This window comes from Cnephaeus nilssonii, assembly GCF_951640355.1.
Source record: "Cnephaeus nilssonii genome assembly, chromosome: 8".
Taxonomy (NCBI): Eukaryota; Metazoa; Chordata; class Mammalia; order Chiroptera; family Vespertilionidae; genus Cnephaeus; species Cnephaeus nilssonii.
Window position 1 is genome coordinate 26994641 of NC_137079.1, and position 23142 is coordinate 27017782.

The 23142-nt window shown below is 37.4% G+C and overlaps 1 protein-coding gene across 2 annotated transcripts in view; it reads left to right on the forward strand.

The window, feature by feature from the left end:
• Window positions 1–23142, forward strand: part of HOOK3 (hook microtubule tethering protein 3) — a 94664-nt gene that overhangs the window by 63264 nt on the left and 8258 nt on the right. Inside the window, exons 15-22 of one of the 2 annotated variants that reach the window (XM_079779428.1) lie at window positions 2928–3068; window positions 5608–5695; window positions 9522–9556; window positions 17469–17551; window positions 18534–18634; window positions 20022–20126; window positions 20274–20345; window positions 22485–23139. In XM_079779428.1, the coding sequence (XP_079635554.1) occupies window positions 2928–3068; window positions 5608–5695; window positions 9522–9556; window positions 17469–17551; window positions 18534–18634; window positions 20022–20126; window positions 20274–20345; window positions 22485–22517 (658 nt within the window). In that variant the 3' untranslated portion in view covers window positions 22518–23139. Of the gene's footprint in view, window positions 1–2927; window positions 3069–5607; window positions 5696–9521; window positions 9557–17468; window positions 17552–18533; window positions 18635–20021; window positions 20127–20273; window positions 20346–22484; window positions 23140–23142 lie in introns of those variants that run through there. The other variant, XM_079779427.1, reaches the window with a different exon arrangement.

Consider the following 23142-nt stretch of genomic DNA (forward strand, 5'->3'; position numbering starts at 1 on the left):
TGTTGGCATTTATTTAAGAAGGATACACAAAAGGAGTATAATGCAACACCAACTCTGGAAGCATCTTGTATACCTTTTTCTTTTTTGCCATCTGATGTGGTACTTCATATTGGACCATTAAAATTTGAATGAATGAACACATTATTTATGAATGTTCATAAATAAATGGTTATGTCTAAAAAACAATTTTTAAGGAAGCTTATTGGTAATGCAGTTGGATTTTTAAATTGAGGGAAAGAACAATGATAAAGGTTCAACAAATAAAATGACTTTTTAGTATGACTCATTAACATTAAAATATACTCTGTGTCTAGAGAGCTATCAAGATAATAAAATGGTAAAAGGCACAAAAATTTGCAACATGTGTTATACATAATGGCCTAATAGGTTTAATACATTATGAAATATACTTATCAAATTTCAAAAACTACTATAAGTGGTTATTTTCACTGATATTAAGGGTATGGAGAAATTGGAAACTCAAACGAAGAGTAAACATAAAGTGGTACAAATTTTTAAAAATTAATTTTTTAATGAGATATAATTGACATATTAATTGTATTAATTTTAGTTATATAACATAATGATATGATATATGTATATATTGTGAAATAATTACCAGTCAGTTTAGTTAAGATCCATCACCACACTTTTTTTTGTTGGTTTGTTAATCCTCACAAAAGGATATTTTTTCATGGTTTTTAGAGAGAGTGGAAGGGAAGGGGAGAGAAAGAGAAACATCAGTGTAAGAGAGACACATAATTGGTTGCCTCCCACACACGCTTTGACCAAAGCCAGGATTGAGCCTGTAACTGAGGTACGTTCCCTTGACAGGAATCAAACCCAAGACGCTTCCGTCTGCAGGCCGATGCTCTATTCACTGAGCCAAACCATCCAGGGCACAAATTTTTTTTCTTGTAGTGATACAACTTTTTTCCTGAGCATTTTGGCAAAAAGTGTATATTATCTAAATGTGACTATCTTTTGACCCCAAATTTATTTCTCTGGGAATTAATCCTAAGGAAATAAAGGATATTCACAAAGATATATTTATAAAGCTGATGATTATTAGCATGTTAAATCTCAAAATTAGGAACAACCTAAATGCCCAATGATTAAATTAAATAACAATTCTTCAATGTGTTTTAATGTGTCATTTAAAATATTAAAGTATACTATTTACTGATATGAAATGATGTGAAAATTTAAGTGTAAGTAGTAGATATCAATGTAACGTACTATGTGATCCATTTTTTAAACTGCTCGCATGTGTGTACATATGCATCTCATTAGAAGGCTATATTTCAGCAGCAATTATTTTGCACCATAGGGTTATGGAGGGTTTCTATTTTCTTCTCATTTATCTTTCCCCTCCTCCCCCTACATGAGTGTTTTTACTTGCAGTTCAAAAATATGTTAAAGTCATGTTGTTCATACATAAAATATACCAAGTTTTATATAATTGCTTGAGTTGGGCCACAAATTTGACTTTCATATTTTCAACAGCAAAAGTAAAATTGCTTTATAAGATCTACGGTGTTTATAAAATAAGAGCAGACTGTTTTGTATATGTTTGTTTTGTTTATATGTTTTCTTTTTCCGTTAGAAGCATAGCTTTTTATAGCATCTGGTATGAGTAAAATTAAGAATGAATTATATTTTCAAGTAGTAGATCTTTAATTATATCTTGACATGGATTAATATTCAATTATATCATCCCTGCAGGAAATGCAGTAGCAAGCTTTTTGTGGCTGTTGCTATTAACATCCCTCAGTGTAAGCTTTTGTCATAACATAACAGCAATGCAGTCCAATAAGTTGGCTCTGATAATCTGGTTTATTACAAAAATTTTACATATATATACACACACACACACACACACATACACACACACTAGAGGCCCAGTGCATGATTAAATCATGCACGTGTAGGATCCCCTAGGCCTAACCTGCCATCCTGGTGCTAGAGCGGACAGGCACCCAGCTCCCTCGCTTTTGATGGTCCGCGGCGGGACGTGGGCTCACTGCCCCAGAGGCCCCTTCTGTGCCGCAGCACAGCCATGGCGTAGACGCTGAGCTCGCGCCGCCGCTGGCGATGCAAGCTCAGCGTCCTGCCGGCCCAATCAGCCACCCCGGCCACCCCGATCCCGACCCCCGCGCCTCCTGGCCAACTGTGGGCATAGCGAAGGTACGGTCAATTTGCATATTTGTCTATTATTAGGTAAGATAGGAATGGGTGGACTACATATTTTGAAGAAATACTTCTTTGGATATTATATCTTGCCACCAAATGATTAATAATTTAAGAGTATGGCACTAGAGATCATGTTTTTTGATAAGCACTAAAGAACAAATATGTAAATGCTTTCATAGCTTCAATATGCAAATCAGAAAAAAATAGGATTTTGAAATCTCTTTCATTACAAATCATGATATTTGAAGAGTTACCTTCAGATTATCCATTCTTAAAAAGAAAGTACTTAAGACCTGAGATGTAATGTCTTCTCCAGTTACAACAGGAGCTACATTCTTTGCAGGCACTTTGTTTTTCATTTCTGTTCTATGTATTAAATCTGTAAGTATACATAGTTGGATTTTGAAAACTATACTAGAGGCCCAGTGCATGGATTTTTGCACCGGTGGGGTCCCCGCAGGCGAGGCAGAGGGACCCCAGCGGTGCATGAATCCATGCACCAGACCTCTAGTATGCATATAAGATATTTGGTTAATCTCTTCCCGCCCTCCCACTTTCCCTCTGAGATTCATCAGTCTGTTCCATGCTTCCATGCCTGTGCATTGAGCGTCTTGCCTCCTGGTGGTCAGTGCGTGTCATAGCTACTGGTTGAATGTTCGCTTAGACTTTTATATATATATATATATAGATTGTATTAATGTACCAGGTAATCAGTGTTTCTTGTATTCATTTAGGGAGAAACTTATTCGTCTTCAGCATGAAAATAAGATATTAAAACTTAACCAAGAGGGTTCAGACAATGAAAAAATTGCCTTATTGCAGAGCCTTCTGGATGATGCAAATCTTCGCAAGAATGAACTGGAGACAGAGAATAGGTAGGAATGTATGTAGGCAGCTGCATTGAGTCACAGGTTTTCTCGATTGTTTGCCTTGATTTTGATTCTCTTAAACCAGTGGTCGGCAAACTGCGGCTCGCGAGCCACATGCGGCTCTTAGGCCCCTTGAGTGTAGCTCTTCCACAAAATACCACGTGCGGGCGCACACATACAGTGCGATTGAAACTTCGTGGCCCATGCGCAGAAGTCCGTTTTCGGCTCAAAAGAAATTTCAGTCGTTGTACTGTTGATATTTGGCTCTGTTGACTAATGAGTTTGCCGACCACTGTCTTAAACCATGGCTGGGGAACATCCAGCCTGTGGGTTGTCTAAGGCCCCCGAAATCATTTGGTCTGGCCCTGCCAAGGCATTAGAGGTGAGTTAATTAAATGTTTGACCAAATATAGCAGGCTAATTTTTAAGTTGATAATTTTGTATGGGCTGTGAATGATGTTATAAATGTCCAAATGGCCCTTGGCAGAAAAAAGGTTCCCCACCCCTGCAGCTTAAACAAAGGCATGAATTCTATTTTGAGAAGTGATAATGTGTTAATTCCATTTCCTTTTAAGAGTACTTTAAGCTGTTTCTCCATTTATGGACAGACTTGCCAAAAGTATTGTGCCTCTTTATAATACTATTCCCTTCTCTATTTCTTCAAGCAAAATGAATCAAAGCCCTACATTTCCCCTTTCTAATCACAAATTAAAGCTGCTTCAAACTTGAGCAGTTTTATTACTGTGTTTGCTTTTTGTCCATTCCCTGTAACTGGGCTTTTGAGTTGCTTTCAAGTCTTTCCAAAGAACATCTTGGTATGGACTGACTGATTATGTTTTATGACATTTACAGTGGCCTCCACCTATTGCTTTCTGAAAAATTACCATACCACTCATAATGTACCTTTCTTCATATTAAATATGGATTTTCAGATAATTCTTTCACTATTGAAAACATACTCAGATATTATATTTCCTGATGTGAAAAACATCAATTATTATAGATTTGATTGTATTTTTACTGCAGTTCTCACTAACTTAAAGAATGTAGGTTTATGATCAGAATTTCTTATAACTTCTTGAGTAAAAAATAAAAAATCTTAATACACTTTCTGTCTATTTAGATTCTGAATACTCATTTTCCTGTTTTGTCCTTAATTTGGGGCAGTCTGTCTGTTACTACCATCTCACTAAAATATTTCTTATTCAAATAACCAGTCATCTGTTAAATGGCCAATCCAGTGGGAGCAATTAAGACTTTATCTTTCCTTATCTCTCTGCTAATATTCATTGTTGTTGATCATCCCCTCCTTCAAACTTTTTTTTTTTTAATTTCAGTAACTTCCTTGTCTTGTGTTTTTCCAGATTCTCTTATTATTTATTCTCCAGATGAGATTCCTCTTTCTACCCTGTGATGGTGATTTGCTGTGGACCACCTTTTTACTCTTCTGCTTTTCTCCACATTCTTCCTAGTCAATATCCTAAGTGTTATTTTTTACTCCTTGTGTTCTTGGGCCTTCCCAATACATTTCCTCTCCGTCCCCTTCTGTTTCAGGCACATGTGGTAATTAGTGTAATAGCATTTTCCGGGCCTTCATGCGTGCTCTGTGACCTTTTTGATACATCTTTCACTCTCAAACCAGTGTGATCTTTCTAAAATATTATCTGATCATGGATGTATCTTCCTTCTGGCAGTCCTCAACATTATCCAAGACCTAGGGAACCAAACTGGTCTACTGAATGCTGCATCATACTGACGTAGAGCTTGTGAAGATTGAGCTTCAGAATCAGCATTATTAAAGGTTGACTGGGTTATTCCAGTTCCAGCCTAATTTTAGGCCATCTTTTTTTTTAAGTTCCTGATACTTTTTCATTTTACACAAGATTGCACCCAACTTCTCCGTTTCTTCTCTGGTTTCATCTTCAGCTGTTCTTACCCCTCATAACTTATTCTTCAGCCATACCATTCATGAACTTACTGTACCCTCTCATTTTTCTGTGTACTTTGGACATGTTCAGTTCTCTGTCTTAAATCCCCTTTTTTACCCTTAACTACATATTTTATTTATTATTCTAATCTCAGTTTAAGTCAGGCCTGTCCTAATTCCTCCACACAATTAGGTACAGACCTTGTTCCTCTGAGCAGTCATCATTCTTTTGTATACATCTTGCACTATGTTGAAGTATTTATGTCATATTTCATTTGTTTACATTTTGCCTCCCCACTAAATTCTTGAGTGCAGAGATCTTTAACACTTGTGTTGAGCATAGTGCCTGACACATAGTTTGAATAAATGTATGTCAAAGTGAATTTTAGATAAATAGATATGCATAGGTACATTAGTTCAACAGAATGTGTCCACAAAACACTACATTGGAAATCATAGAAATTTCATGTACTATGAAAAATAATTTAAAAAGTGAGCTACTACTACTATAACCTTAGGCTTTATTTGTTAATTATACTGTCTAACCATGTGACAACCTAAGAAAAAAGAACTAAGTTAAGTCAGAATTTGGAAAATTAATGTACATTTGATTTCTAGGTTGGTGAATCAAAGACTTCTGGAAGTACAATCACAGGTTGAAGAATTGCAAAAGTCTTTACAGGATCAAGGATCAAAAGCAGAAGATGTAAGTTTTAATATGTACCAACCATGGTCCAACAGTTTCACAGTATTAACAAAACCTATAACTTTTATTCTTTTACTTGATGTTCTCTATCAAAATACTTTATAATTACGTATATTGACTATAGAAAAGAAACAATGTTTTCCTTTTACTAGCATTCCCAAAAAGAGCCAAATGATACCTTATTGTCTCTTTCTGATTTATTCTGCTGGGAATTAGAAGTTTATTTGTAGCTATCAACTAAGAAGTTAATTGAGCTTTATGTTTTACAAGTGCTCAACTCAGATTTCAAAGTATAGGATTTTCAAACAAAAACAAACAAATGCTAGTAGAACTTAACATGTTCAGGTAGAAATTGTTTATGTAAAATTGATATTCAAGAAAATTGTCATCTCTAGAATTCCATCATCTTTAAATTCTGAATCCCTCTTGCTACCCACCCCTAATACATACTCAAATTAAGTTCACAACCTTTTAAAAATATTTCCTTAGCCCTGCCTGCTTGGCTGGCATGCTCAAATCTAGAATGTAGTAAATGGGTTGAGCCAGCAACCGGGTCCTTTTTCATCTCCTCATGCCATCCGTAATAGTGCTATGTAGCACATAGTGGTCAATCAGTCTCTGATGCAAGTGCAAATGAATTTTGCACTTGCATCAAAGAATTTTTCAAATTCTTTGTGTTGAATGAGCAGTATACAATAGAACTGCAACTATAAAGTGCTCAAAAATAATGTAAAGAAGGGGGAAAAGACACCTAAGTTTTAGTGACCAATCTTTGCTTCAGCCAGTTGGATTTCTTTAGGGTTTTTTGTTTGTTTGTTTTTTCCTGTTGCCAGTGTAATTGTTATAAACTCTGGCTTTTAAGTATAAACTTATTTGATTGTTCTCATTGGTAGAGTCATTTTTGGGATCTGCATCAACACTAGATAATCCAGTTTCATCAGCCTCATTAACAGAAGAGGGTATAAGGACAAGAGCAATCAACGAGGGAGAGTTAAACTAGGACAGTACTTAAACCCTGAGAATATTAGATGTAAAAAGGCTCATCAAAGACCTAGTTTTAGGATTTTCATAAGATTTATGAGCACATATTGGCAGCATGCTTTTCTTTGCAGTGGTTTTAGTTCATCCTTTAATGTATTGGTAGTTCTTAGATTCCCAAGTTGATTTCCACTTCCTAAAATTGTCACCAACATTGAAACTACCTTATTCCTTTATTAAAATGGTATTTTGAAATATCATGGTTTACTTTTAAAACATGCTTTTATCCAGGATGCTAAATCATAAAAAGATAAAGTAAAACCAACATTTGTGTATTAAAATCTTAGTAAGCCTAACTAAGAGCATCTGAGAGTTCAGTGAAATCTCTTAGGTCTCTCACACTGAGGTAAATGTAAACTTAGTTTCGGTCTCTGAAAGTTTGACGTCTTTTGTTGATTCGTTGTGGCAGAGACGCGAAGGACCCGTGATGCATTTGGTAGTAAAAATGGTGAAACATCAGTATCAGCTCAGCATTAGTGCCGTAGCGATAACCTTTATGCTTGCTTCTCTTACTTACATTAAAACATACATAAATTTATTCTGTAAAAAATAATTTTGCATGGCCTGGTTAGTTAGGTAACACTGTGGTAATCAAATCTAAATTAAATATGCTGTTTGCCATTACTTTAAGAGAACATATTTCAGAAGTGAAATGCAAGCCCTATAAAGTACTATTTGTATAAATTAGTCAGTTTATTTGACTGCCCAGATGAGATGTCTTGCTCTAAATTCTTAGAAATTCTCTCAGATCTCTTTGTCTACATCTAGGAAATATTCCATTTGAAACTTTCCTTATTCTCATGATATGCCTCAAAATGGTTTAGAGAAGTAGTGTGGTACAGGACACGTGGTTCTTTCCCCCAGCAGACTTTTGATGCTTTTATCTTCTCTCTTTCACTAACCCACAGCGTTGCATCTCAGGAATATATAATACATAGAACAACCTGCCAAATGGGATTGGTCCCCTCTGAAGAACAACATAATTTCTACTTATTTCTGTTACCAAAAGCACAGTCCTTTCAGTAACTCTAAGTTAGAGTAGGATGGTTTGCACATTTTTATTATTATTTTTATGTCATTTATTTTTAGCTTGGAAGCAGAAAAGCATTGTTATATCCAGTCATATGGATAATTTGAGCTAGCCACAGTGTATAAAACTCCAGAGAACAAGACAGGATGAGGAGACCATAGAAGAAAGAAAAATGTACATTTTTGAAAAAAAATGCATATCTTTTACTTCTGTTCATGAATTACTAAATCGTTCCTTCTATTGGCTGCTGTGTTTGCTTCATACTAATATGTCCTCTCTGTCTCTTGGCATGGTTTCTGCTCAAGGCTATTGTAAGTATGGCTTCCTATTCATTTCTCTATATTGAGCAATTTTATTATTTATATGTTATCTGCCATTATAGTTGATGGTATTAAAATTTTAAATTACGGGAATTTTATGCAAAATGGACATACCAATATTACTTGCCTTATAGGCTTATGCGCTTTACGGTTAAGCTACTGAAAAGATATCTGCCACTTGAAAACTTGAATATCTCTCCAGCCTTACCTTCATAAGCTATTAGATGGGTTACTGTTACTCAGTGTTGTGAGGTTAACATGAGACAATGTATATGACATGCTTTAGTGCAGTGCCTGACATATTAACCACTCATTAAATCATTATTTTATTATATATTTTCTCAGAGTTAAAATTAATTTTATAGAGCCTAATCACAACATAAATGAAAAATTAAAGTTTAAGGTATTAGAAAGTATTTTCATTTTACCCTGTGTACTGAGGAAGGAACAAGCATAATTGGAAATTAATAGGGTTATTATCTCTTTTATATTTGGAGGAAGCAGTGATGGTGGACTTCATGGTCCACTGATCTAGCGATAGTTAATATACTGAGCAAAGAAATGAATTTGAAATATTCCAGAGTTGTGTTAGAATGGATTTGATTAAACAGTTACTGTAGTTGTTATCGAATAAGGTGACTGAAAATCAGAGAACTTACTATGTGGAGTTTTTTCTCCTTATCACTGCTATTGATTGATTGAACAATTTGTTTAATAAGCCTATATTAATTGTGTTTGACGGAATTAATTATATAACCATTTATCTCAGAATGTTTCATGGAATTCACTAATTATATGTACCTAACAAGTGTTAAGTTTAGATATGAAACCTAAGGGTACTATATAAATGCCACTCACTATCCTTTGATTATTTTTAGGTCAATTCTGATCTGCTTTTCAGGATTTTTTTTAAATACCCCGTCAAAGCTGCATTGTCTAGCATGTTAAATTCTGTGTATACATCATCCTTCATATTCCCATACCATCACGTAAATTATTTGCAACATATGCCTATTTGTAAATCATTGATCAAATAAGTCTTAAGTACTTATGGAAATTGATCTCAGACTTTAGTAAAACAATATCAAAAATGTCTTATGAAAAGTCTATTATTATTAGAATTCTACCTGCCTACTGAGTCCAGGGATATTATTAGGTCTACATAAGTGGCTTTTTTTTTTCCATTTCCCGACTATAAATAGGTAATTCAGAGATGCAGTTTCTGGGTATTTTATACTGATTGCTGTCACTTATGGGCTGCTGTCTCCCTTATCAAAGGGAAATAAACTTGGTGCATTGTGTATTTTGAGCTCTTTGACCAGAGAGATTACTGAGGGCTCACTCAGAGTTAGTTAATACTATGAGCTTAATTTTTGGAAAATAATTATTAGTTGTAAAATGTTAAGTAATAAATTATTTTTTTATTTTCCATTTTCAGTCAGTTCTTCTAAAAAAGAAACTTGAAGAACATCTGTAAGTATAAAAGCTATTAAGGCTTATTCTTATATTACCCAGTGAAACATAAGTGTTTTATATTAGGTGGTTATGCAGTGTTTAGGCAATGACTTCGATATCCCTGGAAGATATAGAACATTGCAAGATATATATAAATAGTGTCTAAAGCAGGCGTCCTCAAACTACGGCCCGCGGGCCACATGCGGGTGTTTTTGCCATTCTGTTTTTTTACTTCAAAATAAGATATGTGCAGTGTGCATAGGAATTTGTTCATAGTTTTTTTTAAACTATAGTCCGGCCCTCCAACGGTCTGAGGGACAGTGAACTGGCCCCCGGTTTAAAAAGTTTGAGGACCCCTGGTCTAAAGGGTCATCTCCACCAAAGATCCTCACATTAGAATAATGACTGCTTTAGAACTGTTTTCAAATGAGATTCCAGAGTTTTATTTCTCCTTCATATTTAAAGAATAACTTTGCTGGATATATTATTCTTGGCTGGTAATTTCTCTCTTTCAGTAGTGTTACTATTTGGTTCCACTCTGTCTGGCTTGTAGAGTTTCTGCTGAGAAGTTAAATATAACTTAATGGGTTTTCCTTTATAGGTTACTTTCTTCTTTTCCTTGGCTGCCTTGAGAATTCTTTGTCATTAATTTTTGACAGTTTTAATATAGTATGCTTGGAGAAGACTCTTTGGTTTGAGTAATTAGGTGTTCTGTTTGCCTCTTGGATTCATGGAACTAGCTCTTCCCATAGGTGTGGGGAGTTCTCATCACCTTTTCGTCTGAATAGGCTCTTCTTCCCCTTCTCCCTCTCTTCTTCTTCTTCTGGTACATCTATTATTATATTGCTCTTTCTGGTGGAATCAGTGTTTTCTCTCATTTTAAAAAATATATATTTTATTGATTTTTTACAGAGAGGAAGGGAGAGGGATAGAGAGCTAGAAACATCGATGAGAGAGAAACATGGACCAGCTGCCTCCTGCACACCCCCCACTGGGGATGTGCCTGCAACCAAAGTACATGCCCTTGACCGGAATCGAACCTGGGACCCTTCAGTCCGCAGGCCGACGCTCTATCCACTGAGTCAAACCGGTTTCGGCTTCTCTCATTTTTTTTAATGCTCAAATCTCTTCTTCCTTCTGAATAATTTCTAGATTTGTATCTTTGATATCACTAATTCTTTCCTCCATCTGCTTCACTCCATTTCCTATGCTCACTGGTTCATTTTTTTTATTATTATTAATTTCAGAGAGGAAGGGAGGAGAGAGAGAGAGGGGAAGGGAGGAAGGGAGGAAGGGGAGAGAGAGAGAGAGAGAGAGAGAGAGAGAGAGAGAGAGAGAGAGAGAGAGAGAAACATCATTGATGAGAGAGAATCATTGATCGGCTGCCTCCTGCACACCTCCTACTGGGGATTGAGCCTGCAACCTGGGCATGTGCCCTTGACTGGAATCGAACCCAGGACCCTTCAGTCTGTAGGCCAATGCTCTATACACTGAGCCAAACCAGCTAGGGCTCACTGGTTCATTTTTTATCTCTTTTATTGAGTTCTTCATCTCTAGAATTCCTGTTTGGTTCTTTCTGAAAGTTTCAGTCTCTTTGGTAAAATACTTGTTTTGTTCATTAATTTGTTTTTCTGAGTGCTATAAATTGCCTGTCTGTATTTTCTCACATTTCATTCAATATTTTCAGAACTGCAATCTTGACTTCTCTGTCATTTATATCACATATTTCCTGTGTTTAAGGTTGCTTTGTGGAGATTTCTCATTTTCTTTCTGAGCTGCCTTATTACCTTGGTTATTCATGGTATTCGATGAATTTCTTCTCTGTCTAGGCATCTATGTTTGAGTGGCACTTCTCTAGCAGATTAATACAAAGAAGTCTTTGTATCATTTTCCAGTAGGTGGTGTTAAATCACAAGTTTTTTAGCTCTGGGAAATTCCAGTGCTGACCCTGCAGTGTCTCTGGCTGCCATCAGTGTAGCCACAATGTGTGGGGGTCGGGTGGCCTCGGGGAACTCTGTTGCCTTCTTTGTTTTGCCCTCTCGGTAATGGTGACCTTGAACCTCTGCGGGGCCTCCCTTCGCCCTGACCTGGGACCAGTCACAGAGTATACCCTTTGCTCCGGGAAAATAGTGATTCTGTAGTACCAGTTTTCGGGTTTTCAGGTAATGTGCTCTGCAACATGACACCAAAAGAGATGGGAGGATAAAGTCTATGAGGCAGCAGGCCTTTGTGGCTTTGTTTCTCAGTCTAGAATTCTGGCCACCCAAGAGTCACAGGTGCACCGCCGTGTTGTGTCCTTGCCCCAGTCTCTGACTCAGTCACAGCTCATGCTGCTCGTTCCACTGAGTCTCTCTGCTCCTCCTGGCTGAAGCTAGCACCAGCCACAACTGGGTTCCTCCCCTCTCCAGGCTGAGCCCCACAGTTAGCTTCCAGCTACAGGGCTGAGTGGCTCATCCTCCTCTGCCTTCCAGCCTACCCAGTTTGTTCCTGTTTGCCCACCTTTAATGCTTCAATGTGCGGATCTCAGGCATGACTGTACATTGAGCAGGGAATCCTATTGAGTTACTGCTGTTCAAATTGCCAAAACTTCAAGGGGAGAGACCAAGGGATCTCTCCTGCTGCTCTTCCTCTGACCTAAATCATCCTTTTTAAGTAAATTTTTGAAAAAGTATTATAAAGTTTATCGTAGCAGATTATCAAACATTTCCTTGAATTGCAGATATATCTGAACATGGCTTTTTCATCTAAATGGTGAAATAAATTTTAAAATATTACATTTGTTTTCTCATAAAGAAGAAATCTTCATCCATCTTTATCTGTATCTGAGGTTGACAATGTTAGGAATGTTATATGATTTTTCTTACACCCAGTAACAAATTTAATCCTTCCTATCACTTTCTAGCAAATATCTCTCCTTGCAAACATTGAGTGCAGAGTGACCATGAATTGTTAACCTGTTAGAATGTTAGTGTTGCACTATAGTAAACCAGATATCCCCAGTAGACAATTTTTACTTGTTCTGTTGAGATTGGAAAGAAATTCTGTAGTCTGGCACCTTACCTCATGCTAAATTTTTTTTTTAATGTGGGGAAGGTGAGATATTTCTTGCAACTGATACTTGCTAGCAAATCTAACAATAGGGAGATTTTTAATGTATTAGAACAGAAAATGTTACCTCCCAGCCATTGTAAGGTTACCAAGAGACAGGATTTAGTACTGAATTCTTCCCATTCCTTTATTGGCAAAAAAAGAATACCTGTTGTTTCATAACATAATGATCTGACCATTTTTTGTGTTTAGTCATTTACAAGGTAAAAATCATCATCAAAAGAATTTATCAGAAATGAGACCTGTATTCATTTCCTGTGGTTGCTATAACAAATTACCACAAACTGGGAGGGCTAAAACCAATAGAATGTTATTCTCTAACAGAAGTCTGAAATCAGAGTGTCAACAGTATTGGTTCCGTCTGTAGGTCCTAAGAGAATCTGTCCCATGCCCCTCTCGTATCTTCTGGTGGCTGCCAGCAATCCTTGGTGTTCCTTGGCTTGTAGATGCATCACTCCAATCTCTATCTTTATTTCCATATGGCATTCTCTCTGTATGTCTATGCCTTCTTAGGACTTTCAAGGATACCAGTTATTGGATTTAGGGCCCACCCTAGTCCAGTATGAGTTCATTTTGACTAATTACATCTGCAAAGAGTCTATTTCCAAACGTCACATTCGTAGGTTCTGGGTATTAGGACTTCACCATATCTTTGGGAAGACACAGGGACCATAGACATCTTAAATGATGGTCAGTTTTACACACATTTAAAGTGACAATGGAGACCATTTTACACACACCAAATTTGTAAAATTTAAGAATCAGACATACTGAGTATTGCCAAAGATGTTGAGCAATGGTAATTCTCATCCATTGCTCATAGGAGTATACAGCAGTTTACTTAGTAAACTTGAACATGAATATATTCTGTGACCTATCAATTCCACTCCCCTATATATGCTCTAGATCAGCAATTTTCAACCTTTTTCATCTAGTGGCACACATAAACTAATTACTAAAATTCTGCAGCACACCAAAAAACACATTTTTGCCCATCTGACAAAAAAAATAGGTATAATTTTTACTGATTTACCCCCAAAATAATAATGGTAATTGCCTACTCTTTTTGCTCCATAGTGACTTTAAAAAATCAGCTGCATATACTTGTAAGGATTTCTGGTACCAAGAAGTAACCAATCACACACAGCCTTATTGTGCAACTCTATTATATGACCTATATATTTATGGCTCAAGACAGGGCATTCACACTGGATAGCTATTGTTGTGTTGGCTGTTGTCATATTTTTATTTGACAATCTAAGGGAAAAGAGGTCAGTGCCCTTGACTAGTCAGGTATTTCATGTTTTAAAATTTCTTGCAACACACTGGTTGAAAATCACTGCCCTAGATTCCTAGCAATGCTTTTGTCTATGTGTACCAGGAGACATGTAGAGGAAGGTATGGAAGGTCAACTATATATATAAAAGTCTAAGCAACCGAATGACCGATCAACCGGTTGCTATGACACACACTGACCACCAGGGGTAAGACGCTTAATGCAGGAGCTGCCCCCTGGTGGTCAGTGCGCTCCCACAGCCAACCTCCCATGCTGGCCAACATCCCGCGGTCCCTCCCCCCGGCCGGCTGCCCCATGCCCATCAGCCCCAATCGCTGGACAGGCCAAGAGACTCCACCTGTGCACAAATTTGTGCACCAGGCCTCTAGTTGTTTATAATCACAGAGAAGTAGAAACAATACAAATACTACCAACTGGGCCCTGGCAGGTATCTCAGTTGGTTAGAGCAGTGGTTGACAAACTGCAGCTCACAAGCCACATGCAGCTCACGAGCCGCGGTTTGCCGCTCTGTTGACTAATGAGTTTGCCGACCACTGGCCTAGACTCTCGATTCCAATAATTACAGGCTGTTGTTGTTCCTTGTGATTAAACCCCTATCCCAGTGATCAGCAAACTCATTAGTCAACAGAGCAGCAAACCGCAGCTCGCGAGCCGCATGTGGCTCACGAGCCGCAGTTTGCCGACCACTGGGTTAGAGTATCATCCTCAATGCACAAAGGTTGCAGGTTCAGTCTTCAGTCAGGGCACATACAAGAAGCAACCAAATGCCTGGCCAATGTGGCTCAGTGGTTAAGTGTTGACCCATGTACCAGGAGGTCACCAGTTTGATTCCCTGTCAGGGCACATGTCAGGGTTGCGGGCTCAATCCCCAGTAGGGGGCGTACAGGAGGTAGCCACTCAATGTTTTGCTCTCTTCAGTGTTTCTATTTCTCTCTCCCTTTCTCTCTCTGAAATCAATTTAAAAAGAAGCAACCAATGAATGCATAGGTAGAACAACAAATCAATCTCTCTCAAAATCAATCAATTAAAAAATAATACCAATTGTAAAATGATAGAGTAAGATAATCTCAGCAATAGGACACTATACAGGGGTAAAAATGTGTAAACTAGGGCTAACACAACAAGATAGATGAATCACAAGAACATAATGTTAAGTAAAATATGGAAGTCACAGAATGATTCATACAGTATAAATATTGTATAATGTAAAAATTGGGCAAAATTAAGCAATATATTGTATAGGAATACAAAGGCCTGTCACAAAAATCATGAGAATGATTGAAATTCTGAGGTTTGGTTACCTCTGGGATGGGTAACCAAACTATAGATATTTAGTGTGTGTGTGTGTGTGTGTGTGTGTGTGTGTGTGTGTGTGTGTGTGTGTAGGGTGGGGCAAAAGTAGGATTACAGTTATTCATATAGAAAATAATAGAATCTATAATAATAAAAGTGTAATATGCTAAAACGACTGGATGTCCTTCCAGACGACCTTCTGGACGAAGCCGGGGCTTTAAGGGAAGCCCGGGTCCCAGAAGGCCTACTCTTGCATGAATTTTGTGCAACAGGCCCCTAGTCCTATATAATAAAAGGCTAATATGCAAATAGACTAACGGCCGAACAACCCGTCACTATGACATGCACTGGCCGCAGCGGGATGGTGGAGCAGGTGAGCGGGGGCACCAGACCAAGGCGGGGCACCGGTCGCTGTCCTCGGGGCAAGCCTCTGGTGGTTATTGAAAATTCTTTGCTCCCATGTGCTGCGGTCCCACCTGGCGCTCGCACCTGCTGCTGGTGCCCGGCACTGGCCCCAGTCGCTCGGCACCATCAGCAGGTGCGAGCAGCAGCTGCCGGCCCCGATCACCCCTCAGGGGTTCTCCACTTGGTGCTGGCGCCACTCACACCTGGTGCTGGCACCGGCCCCGATCACTCGGCGCCATCAGTGGAAGTGAGCGGGGCTGGCACTGTCAGTGTGTGGGAGTGGCGGTGGTGGCAAGAGCGGGGTTGCCGACAGACGGGACCAGGGGCCACAGCAGAGGGACTGGGAGGGGGCACAGAGGATGGGGTGAGACCCCCCCCCCGTGCCCACCGCAGCCTCGCAGCCCATAGTTCCTTTCAAGGTGCACAAATTCGTGCACTGGGCCCCTAGAAATAAATAATAATTCAAAAATAAACTCTGTTTCGCATACTCACAACTGTAAACTTATTTTTGACCCACACTGTGTGTGTGTGTGGGTGTGTGAGATACCTTCAATAAATGGTTGAAAAAGACTTATTAATATACTAGAGGCCCAGTGCACGAATTCGTGCACGGGTGGGGTATCTCTGGGTGGACTGCAGGGATCAGGCAGAAACCTGCAATCCAATGCCGCCTGCAGCTCCTACTTGCCGCTCCTGTTCATCCGGCCCCACTGTGCCTGCCGCGGGCTTGTGCGCAATCAGTCTGGATCAGGAGAGGCTTGTGCTGCCACAGCAGTGCTCGCCAGCCATGAGCCTTGAGTGTGGCGCCCTCCCAAGGGGAATGGCCTGCGGGATCAGGCTGAAACCAGCTCTCTGACATCCCCCAAGGGGTCCCAGATTGCAAGAGGGCGTAGGCCAGGCTGAGGAACCCCACCAGTGCACCTCGGGCCGGGGAGGGACTGAGGGAGGGCCCCAGGGTGTGTCCAACCCATCTCGTTCAGTCCCTATCAGCCGGACCCCAGCAGCAAGCTAACCTACTGGTCAGAGCGTCTCCCCCCTGGTGGTCGGTGCACGCCTTAGCGACTAGTCAACCAGTTGACTGTCTGCCTCCTGGTGGTCAGTGCACGTCATAGCGAGCGATTGAGCAGCCTTAGCATATCATTAGCATACTATGCTTTGATTGGTTGTTCGGTTTTGCCGTTCGGTCTATTTGCATATTACCCCTTTATTATATAGGATTATGCATTAAAAAGAGTAGAAATAGAGAAACAAAGTACTCTATTTTCTATTTTTCTGTATTTTGGCAGCTTTTTTCTTTCATATTACAGAGTGCCACACTAAATACTATATAGGGAGAATTACACATATAAATACCAGGGACAAAGTTTCTTTTTGTTAATTCAGTTTTTTACATTTGTATTGGAATATAGCTTAAATACACAAATTCTAAGTCCCTAAGTCTACAAACAGCTTGATGAATGGTTTCCTACATACATAGGTCGCCTATATCAATATATAGAATGTTTGCAGCAACCCACCAGGATTTATCCTTTTCCCTTGTAATTGATTGACTACATCCCTATAGTAGCCACTATGCTAATCTCAATCACTTTTTCTAAATTTTTAAATTTATTAATAAAAATAAGGCAAATTATTAGGCATGTGCCCTAACCAGGAATTGAACCCTGACCTCCTGATTCATAGGTTGACTCTCAACCACTGAACAACACCAGCCAGACTCATCTTTGTTTTATAGCATATGTGCTGTGCAACTGTGTCCCATGAGTAAAGACCTTACATTTTTCATTTGAACCATAGTAGGTGACACAATTATATATTTTGTTACAGAGAGAAACTACATGAAGCCAATAATGAATTGCAGAAGAAAAGAGCCATTATTGAAGATCTCGAACCAAGATTTAACAACAGCTGTGAGTTTTTTTTAATTAGCATAGTCTTAAATTTGTTAGCCTTACTTCACCCTAGTGATGAGTTTATATAAAATTGTTTATTTTAGAAATAGGCCTTATTTTAAAGGATTTGCTTCATTTTTTTTAAAGAGTATATATATAATCATCTTCACAATATTTCTTAAATATCTAATTATAGTTGTGTTTTTCATTCATTAACTGTGAATGATAATGAATACTTTATTAAATTAGTTCTTTTCATGGTATAGTTGAATATAAGTCAACCAAAGTTTTACTTCTTTTGAAACTTACACATATTCATAGTTTGACTTCATTAATTCAGTAAAACATAAACTTTTACTTTTTTTCATTGTGGTAAAATGTACATAACATACAAATTACCATTTTAACCATTTTAGGTATACAGTTCAGTGGCATTAAGTATATTCACATTGTTGTGCAACCACAAGCAATCACTCAGTTGTCCAGTATAGTGATGTTGTGCAACTACCATCATCTCCAGAACTATTTTTATCATCCCAAACTGAAGCTCTGTATCCTTAGCCCCTGGTAACCACTATTCTACTATGTCTGTGAATTTTACTCTTTTAGGTATTCCCATTCATACCAGTGGAAACATATAATATTTGTCCTTTCATGTTTGGCTCATTTCACTTAGCATAAAGTCTTTCATTTTTACTTAGTATAATGTCTCCATGTTGTAGCATGTATCAGAATTGAGGCTGAATAATATTCGATTGTATATATATATCACATTTTGTGTATCCATCCATCCATCAATGGATCTTTTTTAATTTGAGCACTTTCATACTAGAGTTTTTGTTTATAAGAAAAGCTTTTTGTAAAAAAAATTATGAATTGTTTTTTTAGAAAATAAAATTATAGGAATAGATCCATCTCAAAGCTATTAACTACTTACTGTTAGTTGAAATGTTTTTAAAGTTATTAAAATATAAAAAAAATTTTATTGTCTCATCTGTAGCCTTAAAAATTGAAGAGTTACAAGAAGCTTTACGGAAGAAAGAAGAGGAAATGAAGCAAATGGAAGAACGATATAAGAAATATTTAGAGAAAGCTAAAAGTGTAAGTATGCATTCATGGACATCTCACTTAACTTTCTGAGAATGTGCCACTGACTTCTCAAAATGCAGGTACAGTGACTTCTCATGCGGGAGAATCAGGAGGAGAACAAGAAGTACCAAGAGGAAAATGTGCCTTTATATAGGAATTAAGTGGCAGTCACCACGTTAAGTAGTAATCAGAATTACCTCCACTAATGGTAGGACAACCAACATCTTGTGCCTCCTGGTAGAGTATCATTGCCAATAATACTTAACCTGAATCTAAGCAATCTTCTAGTCCTAACTTTCAGTTCCCAAGGAAAATAAGGTTATTAGAACCTGTTAAATAACACTTTCAGAAAATCATCAGATAAATGCAGAATTTGGGATAAAAGTCAATGTTATGAAAAACAAAAATAGACATTAGAGTGTAGGGGAGCATAAGAAGCTGTTGTGGTTTTTAAAAGCCCAAAGGCACCTAAGGACCAAATGTAATACATTAATCTTTGGGTCCTGGATCGGGGGCAGAAGGGCAGTTTGAAAAGACATTTTGGAAACGCCTGTGGAAATGTGGATTTGGACCGAATAGTGATTGATGATTTGTAGAAATATTCATTGTCTTATAGATGATAATCTTACTGTGCTTATGTAGGAGAATGTCCTTAGTCAAAAGAGATGCATGTTGACGCGTTTAAGGGTTACATGTCATGAGGTCTGCAAATTGCTTTAAAATAGTCCCCCAAACAAGTAAGCGTGGTGTATGTGTGTGTTGGAGGCAGGAGGGGGAGGAATCAGATGTGGCAGTGTAGTAATTGGTAATCTGGGTTTTTATTGTTCTGCTCTTTCAAGTTTTCTATAGGATTGGCTATTTTTGATGCTAAAAGTATTGGGCCAAAAAGCAAAAAGATTTTCCCAGAAGACCTCTAGTTGGCTAGCTAGGACTGCATCATGTACCCATCCCTAACCCGAGCCACTGACAGAAGAGGAGATAGATCACAGTGACAGGCTCTTAAACCACCAGGACCTCTTTCTAAGTACACGTCCGGTCAGAGGCAAAGGGCTAGCTGAACCAAATCAGAGGAAAGGGAAAGGCTAAATAGCTGTCAGTAGTGTTTGCTGTAGTAAAATTTATTAATTTTAAGCAAAAATGGCTTCTTATAATGGATTCTTTTACATAATTAAAAATTTTTATATAATTAAAAGATGCAATAATTGAATATTATTTCATACATTAAAATTTTAAAGTATCCTTTTAGGATAGCTTTCATTTTCATTAGGTTTATCTTCATTTTTTAAATAAATGCTTTCTTAGCATAATACTGAAGCAGTAGCTTTTGTTTTGTGGGACTTTGCTTTCTCTTTCTTTCAGTTTGAGACTTGTAAATTGTTTCTTTTATTACTTTTTACAGGTTATCCGTACTTTAGATCCTAAACAAAATCAAGGAGCAGCACCAGAAATACAAGCTCTTAAAAATCAGCTTCAGGAACGGGACCGAATGTTCCATTCATTAGAGGTAGTTCACTGTACTAGACAATAAGATATTTCTTTTTTTTTTTTTCTAGAAGCCTTGCTATATGTGGTTGTCTCCATTAATTTAGAGAGTAAATTGTGACTGTTGATATCAAATTGCTTTTTATGTTTACATGTGCTTGTATTTTAGAAAGAATATGAGAAAACCAAGAGTCAAAGAGAGATGGAAGAAAAATATATTGTTAGTGCCTGGTACAACATGGTAAGAAAAGAACACTTCTAAACATATTGTGAAGTTCAGTGAATATGTAATACTTATTACATGCCCTTTACTGTAGAAGTAATTCTGCCAAAGGAATCTGAAAGTAATTGCGGGCCTAACACACACTAACAAAACCTAATGCTGATCTTGGACTGAAAAGCAGATGTGAGAACCATCACGTGCATGGTTAGGGTATTATGAACACATCATTATCCCTAGAGAATAGAAAGATAAATGACAGTTTGATTTCTGTCTCTTAGAACCATTTTCTTATAGAGGGAAGGGACGTTAGTAATATCTAAATACTGAAGCAGTAGCTTTTGTTTTGTGGGACTTTGCATGAATGGTACTTATACTGAGTATAGTTTAACTATCTCATAGGGTTTAAAAAATGTTTATGGTTGATAGACCTTGAACGACTAGAAGTTTTGAAATTGGATTTCCGACACACACACAAAAAAACTTTAAATGTATTGCAGGGGAAAATAAATGTTCATCACATTCTGGCTTTACTATGATTTGTAGATATAAAAAGCTGTGGTTTTTAGAGAATACTGTACTTTTTTCAATACTTTTTCTGAGACTTTTTGTCTTTTTCTTCTTCTTTGTTCTTCTCTTCAGTAATACCACTTTCTGCCTTTCCATTGTTAGTTGCTTAAGAAAGGAAATTAAACCAGATTCCTTTCAGCAATCCTCTTCAACACTAAAGTTGTGTTAATGGCACAATATCATTATTTATGTTTTACAGTTGTAATTGATACTGTGTCTTAAAGGTTAGTGTCCCAGGCCTCCTAATTCTATGATTTGATCTTTGTTAAAATTAATACAATTTCATGACATGTCCACATTTATATTTGCCTTGGTTAAAACTACATATTTAAGATTTTATCACAATTTTAAAAAAAAGAGAAAATAAGTTTAAAATACTATTACTGTTAACAAGTATAGGTTTCTTAAAAATTAAAATTAAATAATAGGAAAAAGCTACATATTTAAGGAAGTTCTCTGGGAACTAGTCTTGACTCCACCTATTCTGTTTCCTCTTTATCCTTCTTAAAAGTTAGAGCCATCTTGGAACTCTGCCCCTCAATCCTTATTAGTAATTTCATATTCTTGATTGATTTTTATGACTCCACATATTGTGTTTCTAATGGAACTAAACTTATTTATCCTGTGATATAATATTAAAGAATAGTCCTAATTTTCAGCTCTTCATAGAGTGAAGGAATAACTGAGTAGACTAAACACAAGTTAATGTTCAGGTAATATAGCCAGTAACAGCTTCATACATATATTCAGAAAGTTCTGCATCTCATTCAACCGAAATGGAAGTGAAGATGGCAAGTGCTGGGGAAAGGTATTAAGTGTCTCAGAGAATGGCTTTGTGATGGATGCTGAGGTCTTGAAAGTGTATGAAGAATTTGAATAAGTTGCTTGGAATATGAGAGTGAAAAAAATAGTATATTTTAAATGAAATATAAATATTTTGGGTATCCCAAAAAATGTATACACATACTTTGAATAATTATAAAGGCAGTGTTTATTGAAATACATTTCATTTTCAAAATTGAGCTATCAGCTGTTAGTGTATACATTTTTGGGGACACCTTATATGTAGCCAAATTGAATAAAGATTACCAATAGATTTCTGTCAATTTTATTCAGATCCTTAAATGCTTTGATTTCAAATTGAGTGAAAAACCTATTCTCGATTGTCTCGTAGGCAAAATGGAGGAATGTGTTAATGTACTTGGGAATATATGATAGACTGCAATTCTATTAAAAATGCAAAGCCATGACCAGTGTTTTAACTAGTAATAGGAAGACTTATGTTTTAGTCTTCTGCCTTCTGTGCCAGTTTGTCCATTTCATTCTGGGAAGGCTGTGTGTCTTAGTATAGCTTAGCTTTAGCTGCCTGACTCTCCTCCTGGCTCCCAACTGCTCATTTCCTCCTTGTTGCCTTCCACTTCTTCCCATCAGTTTACTTGAATCCAGTCACTCGTCAGATTAAACAGCCGCTCTCAGTGTTCCATGTTTGTCTGGCGTAGGTTCTTCACTGGCTTATTAAATGACTACCAAAACCACTTTTTTCCTCATCTACTCATAGGCTGTTCATTGTGATTATTTCTCTGTGTTTAGAGTGCACCCCCAGAGGTTATTTCCTCCTGTTAAGGTGCTCTGGGCCCACCAATTATGGCTCTTCTCCCTTCCAAGCTAGTAGGCCATCATCCTGTCTTCAAGAAAGACCCCGTGCCCCCTGTTGGGCCCTCTGTTTTGGGCTGTCAGGAACTTTTATTAAGTTGTTTGAGAATACAAGTCCACCTGAAGTGAAGAAAAACAGCATGGTGGTATGTATTATATTTAGTGTGTGCCTTTCCACGTTAAGGAACAGCAAGTGCATTTGTGGTTTGCCATTCTAAATATGCCCTGATTGCCACAGCCCCTTGTGAATCAACTGCTACCAATCAATTGCGCTATTTTTTTTTTTGAAAATCACTTCATACACTTGATTTGAAAGGGAAGTGTGATTAATAATGGGTACTGTATTCCAAAATCTGTCTCTATTATGTATTGTTTTGGTTATTGTCTATTCAGAAAATTAACTCTTCATTTTTCCAAAGGAAGATTTGTACCTAATTGTTGGAACTGAAATATCTATAAAATTTTAATCTATAATGAGCAGAATTAACATTTCTAATTGTCCCTTCTGATGCAATGTAAGAAAATCTGCATGATGAAATTGTCTTTTATGAGAGTATGTTCCACTATTTTTTCATTGATTACCTTTTTTTTCTGT